This window comes from Ascaphus truei, chromosome 9, assembly GCF_040206685.1.
Source record: "Ascaphus truei isolate aAscTru1 chromosome 9, aAscTru1.hap1, whole genome shotgun sequence".
NCBI lineage: Eukaryota > Metazoa > Chordata > Amphibia > Anura > Ascaphidae > Ascaphus > Ascaphus truei.
Window position 1 is genome coordinate 35,593,447 of NC_134491.1, and position 19,509 is coordinate 35,612,955.

Genomic DNA, 19,509 nt, shown 5'->3' on the forward strand with positions numbered 1-19,509 from the left:
GTACAGCAAGTAAAAAGGCCACATGTGAGCACACCACACGTCCACAACCCGGCTTTTCCCCATTACCTCTTGGCATACAGCGCTTCCACTGCAGCCAGGGATTCTGGGAAATGACATGCAAATGAGCACTCGGACAATTCTATAAATTCTAAAGAGCAGGGGATAAAAAGTTTGAAAAGTATTTCCTAAGCCCCGGTGTGCCACCTTTACAGGGTTGCCTGCGCATCATTATGCACAGTATAGGTTTTAATGCCGTTCCCGCTAAAGGAGAGCTGCTAGCACCTGGGTGGGCAACTCCAGTCCTCAAGGGCCACCAACAGGTCAGGTTTTCAGGATATCCCTGCATCAGCACCAGTGGCTCAGCTTAATCAGTCCCAGCTTCAGCACAGGCAGCTCAATCAGTGGCTCAATCTATGACTGAGCCACTGATTAAGTCATCTGTGCTGAAGCAGGGATATCCTTAAAACACGACCGGTTGGTGGCCCTTGAGGACTGGAGTTGCCCACCCCGAGGTTAGCAGCTCTTTGTGAACAGGTCAGTGATATAGGTTATATAACTATATGACGACTGAGCCAGACAGGGGATAGCAGGAGCACTTCTAAGGCCTCGTCCATGGTTGCTGCTTGCTGGCGGAGACACGCTGAGGCGCGCTCCCGCTCAGCACTGAGACCCTACAGTCGCAATTAGAGCGGCTTTAGTAGGGGCTCGCCTAAGCTTCCGCAAGCGCGCGGAACCGTAGGTCTTACCAGAATTTTAAATTTCCCCGCGCGCAGGGCCGGTCACGTGAGCGGTTCGCCCAATGAGGGCGAACCAGCTCTGTAACGTCACTGGCCCGCCCCCAACACGCCCCCTGATGGCGCGCTGACTAAGGCCAGGGAAAGCACCCGCTTTCCCTGAGCCTCAGCACGCCAGCAGGTAACATGGCCAAGGCCTTAGGCTGCATCCGTAGTAGAACGCGCTAGGTTCAACTCGCCTGCAGCAGGAGATATTTCCTGTCCTGCAGGCAGTTGCGCCAGGGAGGCGTGGGCGAACCACTCACGTGACCTGGCGTCGAGCTGGAAATACAAACTTGTTAGTAGCGCAAAGCATCGCTCTCTCTGTAGCGCATGTACGCGCGCACTATGCACATATGCATCGGCGTCCTAGTGCTTGTTTCGGTGCAAGCTACGTAGCGAGCGCCGTATCCTGCACTATGGGCGCAGCCTTAGGTATGACTTAATTACTCTGTTGCTAACCTGTAATAGTCAACACTCTTCTGTACCTTCAGCATGCTATTTCTTTCAAGGGCCCACTTCTGTTTAACCCTTTCGCTACCAAATGTGATGCTATGCAATGGAGTTAACGCTCATTTTCTCTAAGTAGGTTATGTTGACTGATCCTTATAGATTGAGTTACCCGTCCGCAGGTGGCAGTAACCTGCCGGCTGTCGTAACTCTCGCCTCGTTCGGTGTGGGAGGATTGGATCAGACGGCGCCTCTCTTCTGTTACCTGCCTGTTTTATCTCACGCTCGGGGATGCGCAAAATATGAGCTCCGGCAGATGCTGCCGATCAGGTTTATATAACATGCCGCACTGTGTCTTCATATATACATGGCTTATATGTCCTACATATGTGGAATTAGTTGGATGAGAAGCTTGGTGCAGTTAATATCTGCTTATATAACACATCCTACACCTATGAACAGTGCAATCTGTAATAGTACGTTTAATTACATTTCATGCTGGAACACTCCAAAGATATCTACTTGCATTTGCTAATAATTTCAGGGGTTGTGTTAGGAACCAGCCTTTGGTGGGATGTTATATTGTGGTAAGAGTGCAGTGAAAGCACCCAGCTGTTTGTACAGATGTGAACCGATGGTAGTGCACCCACAATGCATCTCTGTATCACAAGTGCCATTTGTCTGGCATTGTCCTTATACTTAAGCCGTTCACTACCGGAGGGACCCCAAGTGAAAGGGTCACAGAGCCGGTGTGTGATGTGGCACTGGGCCTGATTTTAGAGACGTTTTGCATTTATTGAACAGTGGGGCAAAGTTATTTGCTCTGTATTAAAAAAAATGCCGTACACCGTACAGTAAATAAAAATCCCACTTGTGGTGCTTTTGTATGTTTCAGACAGATCTGCAAACCCGACTTTCCCTATTATCTCTTGGCATACAGTGCAGCCATGGATTCTGGGTAATAACATGCCAATGAGCACAGTGAGACACCCAGAATCCTTGGCTGCAGTGTAAGCAGAGGAGCGGGACAGGATTGTGTGTGTGTTGTGCTGCCATTTGGAGGACTCGAGGGCCAAACATACGACTTCTGAAGTGCAGCACGTAGCTTACCACGGATCCGCATCATTTATATAGTTCCATTACAGTGCAGATAGTCCTTATAATACATTATGTGAAGATCTATCATTGTGCACACACCGGCCACAATATACTGATCAGAATGATAAAAGAACTCTTTCACGCTGATCGAGGTGAAACGGTCTTGGGGAGAGAACTATGACAGTTTGCACCAAATATCACTTTATCAACACTGAAAATGTGTTGGTGTGTGCATGAACTAGTAATACTATTTATCTGTCCTTAATCAGGATGGTCTGTGTGCCCCTGCTTCCTTCTTACAGTACATCTTCATTTTTTTTTTTTTTTTTTTTAACCTGGAGTGGCACCAAAATTGTACTGGGTTTGGTACCGGTATTCCCGCTATGCATTTGCCCCCAGATTCATCAAGCTCTGTTACAGGTTAACGCACCCAATCAGGGTTAACATCCATTGACTTTAATGGGAGTTAACACCGGGTCAGGCGTGTTAACCCTGGAGCAGAGCGTAATGAATCTGCCTCTTGGTATTATGGTACGTTACTCCCGCTGGTTCCCTTTATGGGTATATTTTGAACTTTGAGACATACTCAAACTTGAGGCAAGTAATACTAGGACATTTGCAGTAAAAGCAGCCTTAGGGGGTGTTCGGTTCCTGGGGCATTGTCGGCTTCTTATGATTTAGTCAAACACGGGTCTAATGCAGTGTCGCAGAACAACACATTCGTATTCTTAGGCTGGTAATAGCCCTATTTTCTCTAATGGCGGAGCTTCAAATTATGTGTTATGAAGAGCACAAAACAGGGCGCAAATATCAGTCTGAAAAAGGCATTTCCATAATACAGGCTTTTACCGTAATGGGAAATGGAAATGTTGGTTATTTTCTCTGCTTATTTAAATGGCCAGAAAACTTTACGCTTTTGCTACTGGTGACGGGCAAAACATTGCGCACATTTTGTAAGCAGGAATCCTTCCTAACTAACAACCTTTTGTACAGGATTGGAATGGGGGAGGCTTCTCCTTAGCTGATCCGTCTTATTTTTTTGCTCCAGAGACCTCTCACCCTTTCCCCTCCCTCCCTCCTTCCCTCCTCTCCTCCCCCCCTCACTCCCCCCTGCTTTATTACACCCCCCAAGTCCTTCCACTTCCATGAAGTGAAAAGCCAAATGGGCGTCTAGTACAACAGCCAATGAATAAAGGGAATATTGCACAATGTACTATTCCCCTTATTTATTGGCTTGCTGCTGGTGGATTTTGTTTCTCAAGGGTATTGGGACTCCAGAGGTGGAAATAAGAAAGCAGCGATTCTTCTTGGGGGGGATGAAATATTACATGTTCATTAAATACCATAATTGGCTGTATTTATAAATCCGAGCTCCTCCACCTTCCATCACGGCTTAGTAACTGTGTCTCTTGCAAGGGAGTAGTCTGTAGGATATCTTCTGCCCAATAATTATGGAGTAACAACGGCCCGGTAAATACGGCCCATTTACGTTAATGACCCCATATGGTGTCTTCCGTTATGGAAGGATTATTATGGAGTAGCACTTTGTTTTAAATATGGCCCATCCTCTCTCAGACATAGGATTGCAGTTACAACTGTTAAAGCTGTAAAAATGTTACAACAAAAAATGTAGTTATCAAATGAGTTTATTCAGTGTACACAGGAGAAAGCTTCTATAGAAACGCTCTCTAACAGTTAATATGGTATGACATATATTTATACCCTAAACTAAAAAATACGCCCCTTTATGAGGTCGCTTGAGCGTCATAAAAATAACGTAATTGTATAATAAAGAAACAAAATGAATATATGTAAATCAGCAAAAAGGATGACATCAGCTTCAGTAACCTTTCCTCCACATTATTATTGATAATTTGTTTCAGAGTTACAATGTGAGAAACTGTGCTTATCTCAAACTCTAGCTAATTCTACCAAGGTTTCTCATTATTGCCTGGACTTTTCTCTACCTCCCCACACTCCCACATACTCCTACCCATCACCTCATCATTTCCAGTTGGTAAAGGATACAAAGAATCTACTGAGAGCCCAACAACCACTCTGCTTCTCCCATTCACACAGACAAGTTTCACAGAAATCGGCACATAACACATGGAAGACAGACACAGACTGAATGACATACAAAACTTATAGCGAACAAGACAAAATGGCTGACAAGAATAGTCTGCCAAAATGGCTGCTGAGATTTGAGTGCTGTTTACGTTAGACCTCGTTAATGTGAAATTTCTCAACATTCTTACAACCTTTCGATACAGAATTGTGCAGTGTTCGGCAGACCTGTCCAATAACGAAGCATTTAAACATCATGTGTGTTTAACCACAACATCCTGTCCCCCATGTTTCTTATTTCATCTGCAGGTCCTGGAGACATTTGCTGGGCGTTTGATTCGAAACAATGTGTTGTCAAGGAGAGATATCCCCAACCTAACCAAGTATCAGATTGTTCTGTCTCGAGACCAGTTTCGGAAAAATCCACCGTCCAACATCGTGGTAGTTTCATTTTTTTCATTCTTTCTTTGTTCCAACATTCAGTAATACACTCGACACCTTCTGAAGTTTGAGCAAGGCAGAATATAATTTGTTTTCTTATCCAGTGCTGGCTCTGTGCTCAGCGATATACATAGAATTGTGAGACAGTCTGAGATGGTGACGCTGGATTTATCAGCTTCTGTGGCAGTATTCTCACAACTAAGATAATCCTTTTAGTTCAGTGGTTGGTTCCAAACCTTCTTTACATTGTGCTCCGCCTGCTAGAAAGAGATTTGTTCCGCGAACCCCTAATTAAATCATCTTATATGCCTAGTCATTTGACTATTGCTAACAATATTGTTTGACCGATCCCGGGTAGTATCCTGAGCTTGTGGGGTGAGCGTAGAGAATGGAAGCAGGCACACGGTCTTATGAAAATTCAATTTAATGTGCCACCAAAGGGTCCAACATTTTGGCAAAAAATTGCATTTATCAAGGAGAGGGCTACAGGAAACACATAAATCACCACTATATATACACTGATAGGTACTCGCCCCTCCATGATTACTGCTGCCGTGCTCCTGGAGGTCGACGCCCACATCGTGACGTCAGGAACATGGCAGCAGTAATCATGATGGGGTGAGAGCCCTTACAAAAATAAGCAAGTTCGGTGAGACCTTAATACAATAAAGTGAATAAGGTAATAAGTGAACACTATAACCAATAAAACATGATGAGTCACCGAATAAAGTGTATGCCAATGAAAGGCAGTTACCGATCAAAGTGGTTTTGAACTGAGCATAGATAAAGTTCAATACCACTTTTATCAGTTACTGCCTTTCATTGGCATACACTTTATTAGGTGACTCAACATGTTTTATTGGTTATAGTGTTCACTTATTACCTTATTCACTTTAATGTATTAAGGTCTCATGATAGAAGTATACAGTAAAACCAAGATGTGGGCCACAGATGTGGATCCCACTAGCTAGAGATAGCGGTATTAGGGTATGTTTGTCCTGTGTTTATGAATACTTACCACGAGTGAATGCGGAGCTAATTTCATACCACTACAAGTGTATGTCAGTGTGCAATCACACCAGGCTGCTGTGAGTAGATCCGGTTACATGTATCCCCAGGTAGATCATTATATACTACTGGGGCTACTGGTATACAGTGATTTCACTGAGCTTATATATGTGGGCAAAAGTGCCAGGTGATGATCACAGGCATATTTTAATGACTTTGCTACACACTAATAATCAAACTAGTGTTACCGGACAATATTACGTATTCTCACTCAAACAGGATTTATATACACTCATATCATAACCCTATAGGGACCTATCTCAGCAACTGTATACATTGTATTTGTGTGAAGATGCTATATATCACATTCTTACATTCATTGCTAAATACATCAAGCATGATTGGCTACTATAAGGTTTAAATTACCTATGCCAGTTGACATATTAAGGAATCTATATAGAGGATTTCCTACAGCACATCCCCTTAGGTTTTAAGTATTTTCTGTGTTTACCGCATTTAACTAATAAACAATGTATTATTTTGATTTAGTAGAGTAGAGTGCATCGCTTAGGGATCTTTCCTTTTCCCCCTCTATACAATCACTGTTTTAGCCAAAAACACAAAAAAAGACATAATTGTATAACCCGTCACTAGCAACACATTACTGTCCGATGTCTTGCTGCCAACTCTGGCAGCGAAGAGGTTAATGGTATAGATAGATGTTAAATCACAATTTCCTTGCAAAAGCAAAAAAAAAAAAAACAGGGGATAAGAAAACCAGTTTCTCTGAAATCCTGTAAGAGATCAGACCTTAGTAAGCGAGCCATTTCTAACAAGCAATGTTCCGCCCGTCTCCAGAGATTACAATGTTACTGTTGCCAGGGAGTATTAGAGTCGTGGGCAGGTTTCAAGAGGCCCCAGCAATGTGATCATAATATCTTCCCAGCTTTGATTACGAGTGCAGGTTTTCAGAGTGGAGCATGCGATCGATCTCAGAAAATTGATCCAGGAAAGGAGCGCGTCAATAAAACGGCAGCATTGTTCGCTTCAAGATGTTTCGCAGAGCCTGGTGGCAGAGTAGCCCTGTGATCCGAGGTTAATCATGACAGAAGCAGCGATTGGTACCAGTAGATATTGACCAGTGAAAGCAGTACATCAAAGAAAAACAAACATGAGTGTAAAATAGACCCAACATCTCGAACCTCTCACGAGTCTGCCGCATTGGTCAAATGTTTCCATAAAGTTCTCGGTTTACTAGTTGACGATTTAAAGAGGCAGTTTTTATACATGCAGCCTTTTATTGAAAACGAATGACTTAAGATGCTGATTTGGTTCTCCTTTCAGTTTCAATCAATCCTTCAGTCAGTGTAACTCAGCAGCTACAATGTATTCTTGTATCAGCAAGGTAACATCTATTGTTACAGTGTGCAGCTCAAACTGCTGGGAATATTGGCAACAAATGATCACAAACAGGAAAGTGTTGCAAAGATCTTGCACTGCTGATACCAACTTCAAGATGCTGTCCTGTAGAATAGTAATTTCAGACCAGTATCAATCTCCATAATTCGGTGTAATGTCAGGGAAAATGTAGCATCTTTTTCTGTTACTCTGTTGTAATCATTTCTTCCACCGCAAATATGCAGGTTCTTTTTTTTTTTTTAACCCCTCAATGCATTGCAGCAAGGTGTCAAATCTAAGTGACAAACACCTAGAAATAGTTACGTTAGTAACCTGGTCATCTGAAACTCGGAGAGGGTTTAACTGTCCTTCAGCAGATTATTACGATGTGCTATACAGGAGTTTAGACCCCTCTCTTCTCCCTCCTCTTCTGTTGGTCCAGGGAAAGGGTGGGTCAGAGGTTGCACATATAGTAGCGCTCCATTTAATTTCTAAAGAAAGCAAATGTTTGCTTCAAAAGCGGCATTTCCCCTTACTCCCAGTTTCTCCCAAGTCTGATCATATCTGGTTAATGAGCAAAACGGCATTATCCATTGAGTTGATTTGAAAGTGTTGTTTGTGTGGGTAAACTCTTTAATTGAGCAGTAAACCTAGCATATGGCCCAGTGAAAGTGATCCTCCTGTTTTCCTCTTGCTTTCAGGGAGTACAGCAGGGGGTGGTGGAGGGAGATTTTGCTCTCTGTATAAGTCTGTTCCATGGCTATGAGCTGCTGTTACAGATGGGAACACGGTCGTTGTATTGCTTTCTACGTGCGATAATGGATGGCTCAAAAGGTATGTGTCCATGTTTTACTGGTGCTTTATTCTCAACTCAGAAGGAAACCGCTGCAATATAGAGTTTGTCCTATCCACATCTGTTACCTCCCACTGCTAGCACAGGGAATGGCAGAGAACGGGAGCCCCACTAACTTCTCATCCCTTGAAAGGGATTTACATAGGAAGGGTTTAACCATTGTAGACATATCGACTTCCTCCCACACATGGTACCAGGGGGTTGCATTTTCTTACCTTAACTCCCTCCCATTCCCAAAAAGTGGAACTAGCCATATTCCCTAAGTGGTGCTATTCCTTAAGACAGCTTGTGGCACTGAACGATGCTTTAGGGGCTCTTCACTTGAATGGCCATAAGGTGCCTTGCTTATGGAACTCTTAAACTGGTGGCCGTCAGCCCAAATCTGGCCCACACAATTGACCTTGGTGTGGCCCTCGGACTCTCTCTTCCTTGTAATGGTAAACCTGTTTCTTCGGGGGGTTTTTTTGGTGTAGTTCTTCACATGTGTAGCATAAGGTAATGTACATGGTACAGATTCTAGAAATTCCTACAAAATGTTTAAATCTCATTTCTAATACATCGAAAAATTGCACTTAATAATCAAACTAATCTTGTGTCTCTTCTGCTCCTAAATCTTTTCTGATACGGCTCCTTTGGAAAACTAGTCGGAGACCTGTTTCAGTAAATATGGTTTGAATGTGCATGCGTGGTTCATATCTCAATTGTCCCCAATTCTAAGCATGGGTAACGGCACAGGGAGTGTTCAGGCACTGGTAATGACTTGATTCCCTTCTACAGGCAGCAGAGAACTGAACATGGAGGGTTTTTGCCTTTGCTGGTATTTTTTTTCTTCTTGAATTTCATTGAAATGAATTCAGAGAGGCCAGAACAAGACAGGGTCCAAGATTGTGCGGAACCTTATGGGCAAGGGACTGATAGTTGATGTTGATAGATCATATAGTTTCCTGAACAAATGTATGTATGCACTAGAAAGTCTCTATCAGTGGAATTTATCCTGTATCCTCCGGCTTCACTTTCTCTTTTTGGGACACTAAGCAAAAAGGTATTTAATCAGTGGGCTTTACGAAAGAGTCACTCGGGAGCTACAAGATAAATTCCCGTACAACTCTATACTTTTTATTACTTGCTACATTGAAAGTTTTTACTAACATTCTTTATATGACATTGTTTCAAGTTCCAGTGATATATTGAGACTTTCTAGTGCATACTTAAAGCTGCAGTTCAGTCAATATCCTGCATGTGTGTTTTTTTTAATAAATCTGTTCTGTAGTAAGAAAAAATACTTTTAGCATTTTCTGTTTTAAAAAAAACAACTTTGAAAGACCAATTTTCTTGTATTCTATTTTAACAGCCATTTGCTAAGGCACTGCCCCTTCATGTCCTGTCACAAGCCCTGGCACACCCCTTTGTCAGCCCTGCCCTCCCTCTAGCACATGTCAGTGCAGGAGTGCTCATGAATATTCATGAGCTTCCACTGACAGACAAGCAGATTATAAACAAATCCCAGCTTTTAATATGTCACCAAATTTTGACCTATCAATACATGGAGAACGATTTGACTGGCAGCTATACAGTTCTTTAGCTAATTAGAGATTGCACACATGAAACTATTGAAGTAAAAAAATAAATGTAAAAAAAAAAAAAAAAAAGACTGAACTGCAGCTTTAAATACGTTCAGGACACTATAATGATCTGCTATCAACATCAAGTACCAGTACCTTGTCCATAAGGTTCCGCACAATCAGTCATACTTCTGCGCCAAATGCTATAATTTTAGTGTGTGTATATGTGTGGATATATCTATATATAAATATATCTATATGACAAAAAGAACAAAAATGTCCCCAAAACAAGCACTCAGACATATTACAAAGTAACACAACACAAGATGTAGTTAAAGTAATAAACCAATAATTTTAATCAAACACATCTAACAATAATACTAAAATAACACACACATGGAAAACAGACTCAAAGACCTCCTGAATAACTGAATAGAAAATAGGACAAAAAATGATTTCAATGAGGACTATAGACAAAAAAGTACTGTGGAAAAAGGGAACCTGAATAAACAGACTACACTGGGAACAAAGTGCCGAGAGTAATCACGGCCGACCGGTCATCTGCATATGTACTGCACAGTGCCCCTAAACCTCAAGAACAAGTAAAACTACTGCTGATAAACCTGGTGGCATATAAAAAAACTCACATAACTACCAATTGAAGGAAGTGTATTGCATGGCAGATACAAAACAGACAAATGTCAAGGCTAAGCATCCCAATAAGATCTACAAGTTGCAAACACCCCCAGTATAAGATGTAAATAACACGGCTGTGAAGTAACTAGATGCACTGAACCCAAAATGTGGGAGCAGTAGGATATAAAGTCCAGTATATGGTATCAAGATGAAGCCTGTATGGCCATATAAGTGCAAAGATACTCGGCTAATTGATTGAGGAAATGTCCATTGGTATGGTTGAAGTTGCTTCTGAGAGGTAACAGGAAAACAGGTGCAGCATAAGCAGAAAGTCCTTTAAACATAAAGAATGTCCATCATTTTAAAGACAGGGGGTCTCCCTCTGTGCCACTAATGCGTTTCGCCCAACTGGGCTTCTTCCCTTATACTGGACTTTATATCCTACTGCTCCCTACTGAAATAGTGTTGCAGGTTACTCTACTAGAACTTTTATTAGCAAGAAATAATAGAAACAGTTGCCAAATTTGGCGGGTTACAGAAGTAGTGATTTACAGCAACAGTGATCTGTAAAAGAAAGGGGTTACAGACCATACGCTGGATATGTCTGCATTAGCCGTGTTGTTGGTTGGCTGGTTCTGTTTGATCACATCCCTAATGTGAGCCTAAAAATAATCATGTACACCTGTATCATTGCCTCTGCATCTAGTACCGCAGAGCGCTGTCCCACTCCTGCAGATTGTCACCCGCGGTCGTCTCTCTGGTCTCTGCTAGGTATGACCCGTGCGAGGAATGAGCTCGGGCGCAATGGGGATTTCATGGAACTCTATCAGGAGCTGGAGAACACGTTTTCTGGATCTCGTGTTACTGGAGCGACTGGATCTCCTCCTCCTTGCAAAGCAAGTCTTGGTCAGTTGCATTTGTGATTTTTGCACCGTGTATATCTCTGTGAGGTTAATCATCATCCCGTCTATTCCTTTTCTCTGTATTGGATTTTTATGTCATAAACTAGTTTCCCTATGTTTGACTTATTGTACTGTTCTTCAGCAATCCACTTGCCTCATTTTTTTGGTCTGTCTCATTTGCATGTAATTTCCCAGAATCCCTGGCTGCAGTGGAAGCATTGTATGATAAGAGATAATGGGGAACAGCAGGTTTGCAGAGCTGTCCAAGACATGTGAATGTGCTCACAAGTGATATTTTTTTTAAACTGAATATCTAACCAGAAGCTTTATTGTGAGCAGCCCTCCTACCACTCCCTGCTATATCTCAATGCTATATCTCATCCCTCCCACCACTCCCTGCTATATCTCATCCCCCCCACCACTCCCTGCTATATCTCATCCCCCCACCACTCCCTGCTATATCTCATCCCTCCCACCACTCCCTGCTATATCTCATCCCCCCACCACTCCCTGCTATATCTCATCCCTCCCACCACTCCCTGCTATATCTCATCCCTCCCACCACTCCCTGCTATATCTCATCCCCCCCACCACTCCCTGCTATATCTCATCCCTCCCACCACTCCCTGCTATATCTCATCCCTCCTACCACTCCCTGCTATATCTCATCCCTCCCACCACACCCTGCTATATCTCATCCCACCTACCACTCCCTGCTATATCTTATCCCTCCCACCACTCCCTGTTATAACTCATCCCTCCCACCACTCCCTGCTATATCTCAATGCTATATCTCATCCCTCCCACCGCTCCCTGCTATATCTCATCCCTCCCACCACTCCCTGCTATATCTCATCCCTCCCACCACTCCCTGCTATATCTCATCCCTCCCACCACTCCCTGCTATATCTCATCCCTCCCACCACTCCCTGCTATATCTCATCCCTCCCACCACTCCCTGCTATATCTCATCCCTCCCACCACTCCCTGCTATATCTCATCCCTCCCACCACTCCCTGCTATATCTCATCCCTCCCACCACTCCCTGCTATATCTCATCCCTCCTACCACTCCCTGCTATATCTCATCCCTCCTACCACTCCCTGCTATACCTCAATGCTATATCTCATCCCTCCCACCACTCCCTGCTATATCTCATCCCTCCCACCACTCCCTGCTATATCTCATCCCTCCCACCACTCCCTGCTATATCTCATCCCTCCCACCACTCCCTGCTATATCTCATCCCTCCCACCACTCCCTGCTATATCTCATCCCTCCCACCACTCCCTGCTATATCTCATCCCTCCCACCACTCCCTGCTATATCTCAATGCTATATCTCATCCCTCCCACCACTCCCTGCTATATCTCATCCCCCCATCACTCCCTGCTTTATCTCATCCCTCCCACCACTCCCTGCTATATCTCATCCCTCCCGCCACTCCCTGCTTTATCTCATCCCTCCCACCACTGCCTGCTATATCTCATCCCCCCCACCACTCCCTGCTATATCTCATCCCTCCCGCCACTCCCTGCTATATCTCATCCCTCCCACCACTGCCTGCTATATCTCATCCCCCCCACCACTCCCTGCTATATCTCAATGCTATATCTCATCCCTCCCACCACTCCCTGTTATATCTCATCCCTCCCACCACTCCCTGCTATATCTCATCCCCCCCACCACTCCCTGCTATATCTCATCCCTCCCACCACTCCCTGCTATATCTCATCCCTCCCGCCACTCCCTGCTATATCTCATCCCCCCCACCACTCCCTGCTATATCTCAATGCTATATCTCATCCCTCCCACCACTCCCTGTTATATCTCATCCCTCCCACCACTCCCTGCTATATCTCATCCCCCCCACCACTCCCTGCTATATCTCATCCCTCCCACCACTCCCTGCTATATCTCATCCCTCCCGCCACTCCCTGCTATATCTCATCCCTCCCGCCACTCCCTGCTATATCTCATCCCTCCCACCACTCCCTGCTATATCTCATCCCTACCACCACTCCCTGTTATATCTCATCCCTCCCACCACTCCCTGTTATATCTCATCCCTCCCACCACTCCCTGCTATATCTCATCCCTCCCGCCACTCCCTGCTATATCTCATCCCCCCGCCACTCCCTGCTATATCTCATCCCCCCCGCCACTCCCTGCTATATCTCATCCCCCCCGCCACTCCCTGCTATATCTCATCCCCCCCACCACTCCCTGCTATATCTCATCCCCCCCACCACTCCCTGCTATATCTCATCCCTCCCACCACTCCCTGCTATATCTCATCCCTCCCGCCACTCCCTGTTATATCTCATCCCTCCCACCACTCCCTGCTATATCTCATCCCCCCACCACTCCCTGCTATATCTCATCCCTCCCACCACTCCCTGCTATATCTCATCCCTCCCACCACTCCCTGCTATATCTCATCCCCCCACCACTCCCTGCTATATCTCATCCCTCCCACCACTCCCTGCTATATCTCATCCCTCCCGCCACTCCCTGCTATATCTCATCCCTCCCGCCACTCCCTACTATATCTCATCCCTCCTACCACTCCCTGTTATAACTCATCCCTCCCACCACTCCCTGCTATATCTCATCCCCCCCACCACTCCCTGCTATATCTCATCCCCCCCACCACTCCCTGCTATATCTCATCCCCCCCACCACTCCCTGCTATATCTCATCCCCCCCACCACTCCCTGCTATATCTCATCCCTCCCGCCACTCCCTGCTATATCTCATCCCTCCCACCACTCCCTGTTATAACTCATCCCTCCCACCACTCCCTGCTATATCTCATCCCTCCCACCACTCCCTGCTATATCTCATCCCCCCCACCACTGCCTGCTATATCTCATCCCCCCCACCACTCCCTGCTATATCTCAATGCTATATCTCATCCCTCCCACCACTCCCTGCTATATCTCATCCCCCCCACCACTCCCTGCTATATCTCATCCCCCCCACCACTCCCTGCTATATCTCATCCCTCCCACCACTCCCTGCTATATCTCATCCCTCCCACCACCCCCTGCTATATCTCATCCCCCCCACCACTCCCTGCTATATCTCATCCCCCCCACCACTCCCTGCTATATCTCATCCCTCCCACCACCCCCTGCTATATCTCATCCCTCCCACCACCCCCTGCTATATCTCATCCCTCCCACCACTCCCTGCTATATCTCATCCCTCCCACCACTCCCTGCTATATCTCATCCCCCCCACCACTCCCTGCTATATCTCATCCCCCCCCACCACTCCCTGCTATATCTCAATGCTATATCTCATCCCTCCCACCACTCCCTGCTATATCTCAATGCTATATCTCATCCCTCCCACCACTCCATGCTATATCTCATCCCTCCCACCACTCCCTGCTATATCTCATCCCTCCCACCACTCCCTGCTATATCTCATCCCTCCCACCACTCCCTGCTATATCTCATCCCCCCACCACTCCCTGCTATATCTCATCCCTCCCACCACTGCCTGCTATATCTCATCCCTCCCACCACTCCCTGCCATATCTCATCCCTCCCACCACTCCCTGCTATCTCATCCCCCCACCACTCCCTGCTATATCGCATCCCTCCCACCACTCCCTGCTATATCTCATCCCCCCCCACCACTCCCTGCTATATCTCATCCCCCCACCACTCCCTGCTATATCTCATCCCTCCCACCACTCCCTGCTATATCTCATCCCCCCCACCACTCCCTGCTATATCTCATCCCCCCCACCACTCCCTGCTATATCTCATCCCCCCCACCACTCCCTGCTATATCTCATCCCTCCCACCACTCCCTGCTATATCTCATCCCTCCCTGCTATATCTCATCCCTCCCACCACTCCCTGCTATATCTCATCCCTCCCACCACTCCCTGCTATATCTCATCCCTCCCACCACTCCCTGCTATATCTCATCCCTCCCACCACTCCCTGCTATATCTCATCCCTCCCACCACTCCCTGCTATATCTCATCCCTCCCACCACTCCCTGCTATATCTCATCCCTCCCACCACTCCCTGCTATATCTCATCCCTTTATCACAGTCTGATAATCCATATGAACTTTTAATCATCACTATTCCACTTTTAATGACACTGACGTATGCAGTACCATTTAATCCTAATGTGTAGTGTGTCCGAGAAATCGAACTTACATTAGCCTCAACACACAGACCATACATTGATGTTCCATATTTGTTGATATGATGCCTGAGCCCTGAAACCAGCAATACACACACACACACAACAAGAGCACTTTCCCTAATAATAGGGTGTTCTTTATTTGACATATTTGGTCTGAGGGGCAACAATGGCTCAGTAGCTGTAAATATCCGCCTCCACTAATGTTTCTGGGACACTGCTCACTGCATAGCAGTTCTATCTGGATAGATGTGTAATCATTCTTTAATGGAAGCTTGTGCCTTTTATTACTTCTTTTGATGATAATCCTAGCCGTGTGATCTGCTGCTGTTTGCCCATGTCTGTTCTTGAGATATTTAGGACTTAAGCTCTTCCGATCCCAAGGCTGGGATTTTAGATTTCAGTAGAGGGCTTTATTTTGTGTTTTTCTGAAACCCACCAAGTCTCCCCGTGTTATTAATCATGAAAATGTATCCCCTCACCCACTCCGTCCCATGAAATTACTGGTTCGTTTGTTGGTATGAGGTGGAGCAAACTGTTGCTCTGACATCTGATAACCCTTTCCGTGCTCCTGGGAACAGTATAAAAGATGGCAGCACTCTAGTCCTACTCATGTTCTTGGTGCATCGAGTGGTTTGAGCTGCACTCCTGTAGTTCAGATACCCACAGGAACGTAAATAAATTTGAATGGGATTTTCCATGTGAATGGGGATTGATCACTCTTTAAGCAATGACCCCCCTAAGATCGTATTAAAGGAGCAAAACGTGGGATCTTTTGTTTAAAAAAAATCAGTTCTATACTGATACTAGTGATGTACTAGATAATGACTTTTTTTTTCATTCTTATTTTTAATCCAACTCTTAATGTAATTTGTAATGAGGTTTAACACATTCTTTGATTTCTATAGCCGGTCTAGCCCACCTCCCCAGCAGTGCAAGAACTTTGCAACACTTTCCTGTTTGTGATAATTTGTTACCAATGTGCCCAGCAGTTTGAGCTGCAAACTGTAATAATAAATAATGTTACTTTGGTAACATAAGGAGATATTGTAGCTGCTGAGTTACACTGGATGAATGATTATTTGAAACGGAAAGGCGGCCATTATGTTAGGTACACAATTGGGATTGTGACATATTTATAACAGGATAGTTCGCTTAGGTAAGAATGTAGAATGATACATTGTCACATGCTTTATATGTACAAATAAGAAAAAAAGAGGAGAAATTAGTTTTGCTGCTTTAACACATCAATACCCCCCCCCCCCCCAGAAGCCTTTGAGTTTAACTCTTATAATGTTTGTATCTTGCCCCCTCAGCATGTCCTGCTCTTCTATGGGTTTTTTTCTTCTTTTAATGCTTTTTTTAGTGTTAAACATAATTTCAAAAAACAAAACACAAAGGGAGGCCAGAGATACATCCAATATGACAAAAATACACAGTGAAATAACTAATATCTATCTATATCTATCTTGGGGGGAAAAAAGGGTAATTTAGTTTAGCCCTTTGGCCAAAGCATTATAAGCCTCTGAGCCACTTCAAGGCATGACCAAATATCGCAGGTCCAAACACTTACTGATTAAAATTCTTATTTACCTGTATAATTGCAGGTAGAATGGTCTGCATTAGATCTTTCACAACAAGTTGCATGAACAGACCTGTAGACCTGTAGTGGAGGGGCCACTAACCTACAAAACAGCTGAGACCAGCTGGACAAAGTAAATTTATTGCACAGGTAAATTAGTTAGTTTATTATACATGTAAATAAGAATTTTAATCAGTTAGTGTTAGGACCTACGATATTATGGTCATGTCTTGAAGTGGCTCGCAGGCTTATAATGCTTTGGTCAAAGGGTTGAACTAAATTACCCTTTTTTCAAGGTGTGTGTGTACTTTTGTCATATTGGAAGTAGCTCTGGTCTCCCTTTGTGTTTTTTGTAGTATACAGTGCCACGCTCAGTAGCACTCCATTTGACACACACACAAACACATATATATATATATATATATATATATGGGTTATCTGTGTGTTTATAAACATCATTTCTTAATGACTAGCTTCTGTGGTTACCATGGTAATCTTTAAACTGCAATGCACCCTGGGGGACAGCTTCATTTTAACCTCCTGGACACTTAATATTTAAAACTTTTTTTATCCCCTGAACTGAGCATCAGATTTAAAAAATAAAAACTCTTTAAAGGAGAAGAACAGATCCCTCATATGAAGAACATAAATCAAATGTAAAAATGGCGATCACCGCAGACCACTGCTTTAGGTCTCAGCACTGTAGTAATTTGGGGTGTTCTCGCTGCTGTACCAAATACACTTTCATTCCTCCTCTCGATCCCCGTTCTTCATCTAGGGCAGGGGAGGCCAACTCCAATACTCAAGGGCCCCCAATAGGTCAGGTTTTCAGGATATCCCTGCTTCAGCATAAGTGCCTCAGTCATAATGACTGAGCCACTGAATGAGCCACCTGTGCTGAAGCAGGGATATCCTTAAAATCTGACCTGTTGGGGGCCTTTGGGCACTGAAGTTGGCATCCCCTGATCTAAGGTAACTTACATGTAGATGTTACACCCCCTTCCACACTGTTTTAAAGGGAATTATTCCGATATCATTCTAATTATATATGCATCTAAAAAAATGAGTGGCAGCAGGGAAGCGTGGTTTGCCTCTAACGGCTCTCCTCTCTAAGTCTTCATTGTATACGGTTATTAAATCCCCACAAAATCAGTGTTTCTATACATGTATTGCAAAGCTCTGTGTATAGAGTCCACCTCTAGTATCCAAAATCATTGTAACATCAAGATATAATAATGTAATATCCGTGTCTTTGTTTTACTCGCAGGATCCGATGTTAAAAAAACATTTATTTATAGTCACCCAAAGTTAAAAAAGTTAGAAGAAGTTGTTGTTCAACATTTTAAGTCTTGGACGGCACATGAAGGTAAGTGTTTATTATAATGTTTTTGTATTCTGTCATTTTACAAATGTTGTGCTATCCTTTTTTGAAATAATAAATAAAAAAACACACAAAAGTTATCTTTAGAGAAGCAATCCATACATCCTACAATTTTTGTAAATCAGTTCTGTAGTATTGGATAATAATTACTATATTTTGTTGTTGTTCATTAATACTTTTTTTTTTTTAATGAGTTGTAATATACTGAGAATCCTCTGATTTTCTGTAGCAAGCTTTATCCCACCTCCCCAGCAGTGCAAGATGTTTGCAACATTTCCTGATTGTGACCAATGTTCCCAGCAGTTTCAACTGCAAACTGTAACAATAGATAATATTACCGTGGTACTATAAGAATACATTGTAGTTGCTCAGTTACACTGACTGAAGGATTGATTGAAACTGAAAGGCAGCCATTTAGTGAACCCTGGGAAGCAGGGTCTTCGCTGATTGATCACAGGAGAAGGAATCAATCGGCAGCTTAGGTAATTTAGTTTTCAATAAAGGAAATTAATGGCTGCATATATTACAAACTTTTTATGTACTGCTTGGATTGCCTTTATTAAATAAATATAATGTTTATTGATTTGGCCTTTTTGGATTCTGAATCGTAAAGAACGTTTTTGAAATCTCAATCCAACTCTATCATGAACCACGATCCAGCACCAAAAATTTCCCAATGGATTAAATGTGTATGGAAAATAACAGCAGAGTGATAGCAGCCAATGTTCATTACTTCACTGTGCTGTGATATTCAATATGCTTTCTAATGCATATTAAAGGACTGGCTCAGTAAGTACATGCACTGACTGGAAACAGCAACAACAATAATAATAACATTAACTTTATATAGCGCTTTTCTCCCAATGGGACTCCAAGCACTTCATAATTACAAAACGGAAAAAGAAGAAAACATTTAAGATTGTAAACGAGACCAAATCCACGGAAAGATGCAATGCAGGATGGGACGGTACTGCAGCTATTAAGTGGAGGGCAGGTGGTGGGTCAGTAATTAAATGCCTGGGTAAACGGGTCATGAGCTGGGGTTTATAGATTCCCAGAGAGGGGCCTCTCGGACTGTGCGAGACAGACTGTTGCAGAGAGTGCGAGCAGCGAGGCTAAATGCTTGGGCGCTAAATGTAGTCCGCGAGATTCTGGGAACTGTTAGGATGACGGTGACAGTCGAACA

The 19,509-nt window shown here is 43.9% G+C and overlaps 1 protein-coding gene across 4 annotated transcripts in view; it reads left to right on the plus strand.

The window, feature by feature from the left end:
* Window positions 1–19,509, plus strand: part of FANCM (FA complementation group M) — a 105,213-nt gene that overhangs the window by 41,855 nt on the left and 43,849 nt on the right. For 3 of the 4 annotated variants that reach the window (XM_075614373.1, XM_075614374.1, XM_075614371.1), the window contains exons 5-8: window positions 4,698–4,829; window positions 7,937–8,069; window positions 11,058–11,192; window positions 18,210–18,308. In XM_075614373.1, the coding sequence (XP_075470488.1) occupies window positions 4,698–4,829; window positions 7,937–8,069; window positions 11,058–11,192; window positions 18,210–18,308 (499 nt within the window). The remainder of the gene's footprint in view (window positions 1–4,697; window positions 4,830–7,936; window positions 8,070–11,057; window positions 11,193–18,209; window positions 18,309–19,509) is intronic. The other variant, XM_075614372.1, reaches the window with a different exon arrangement.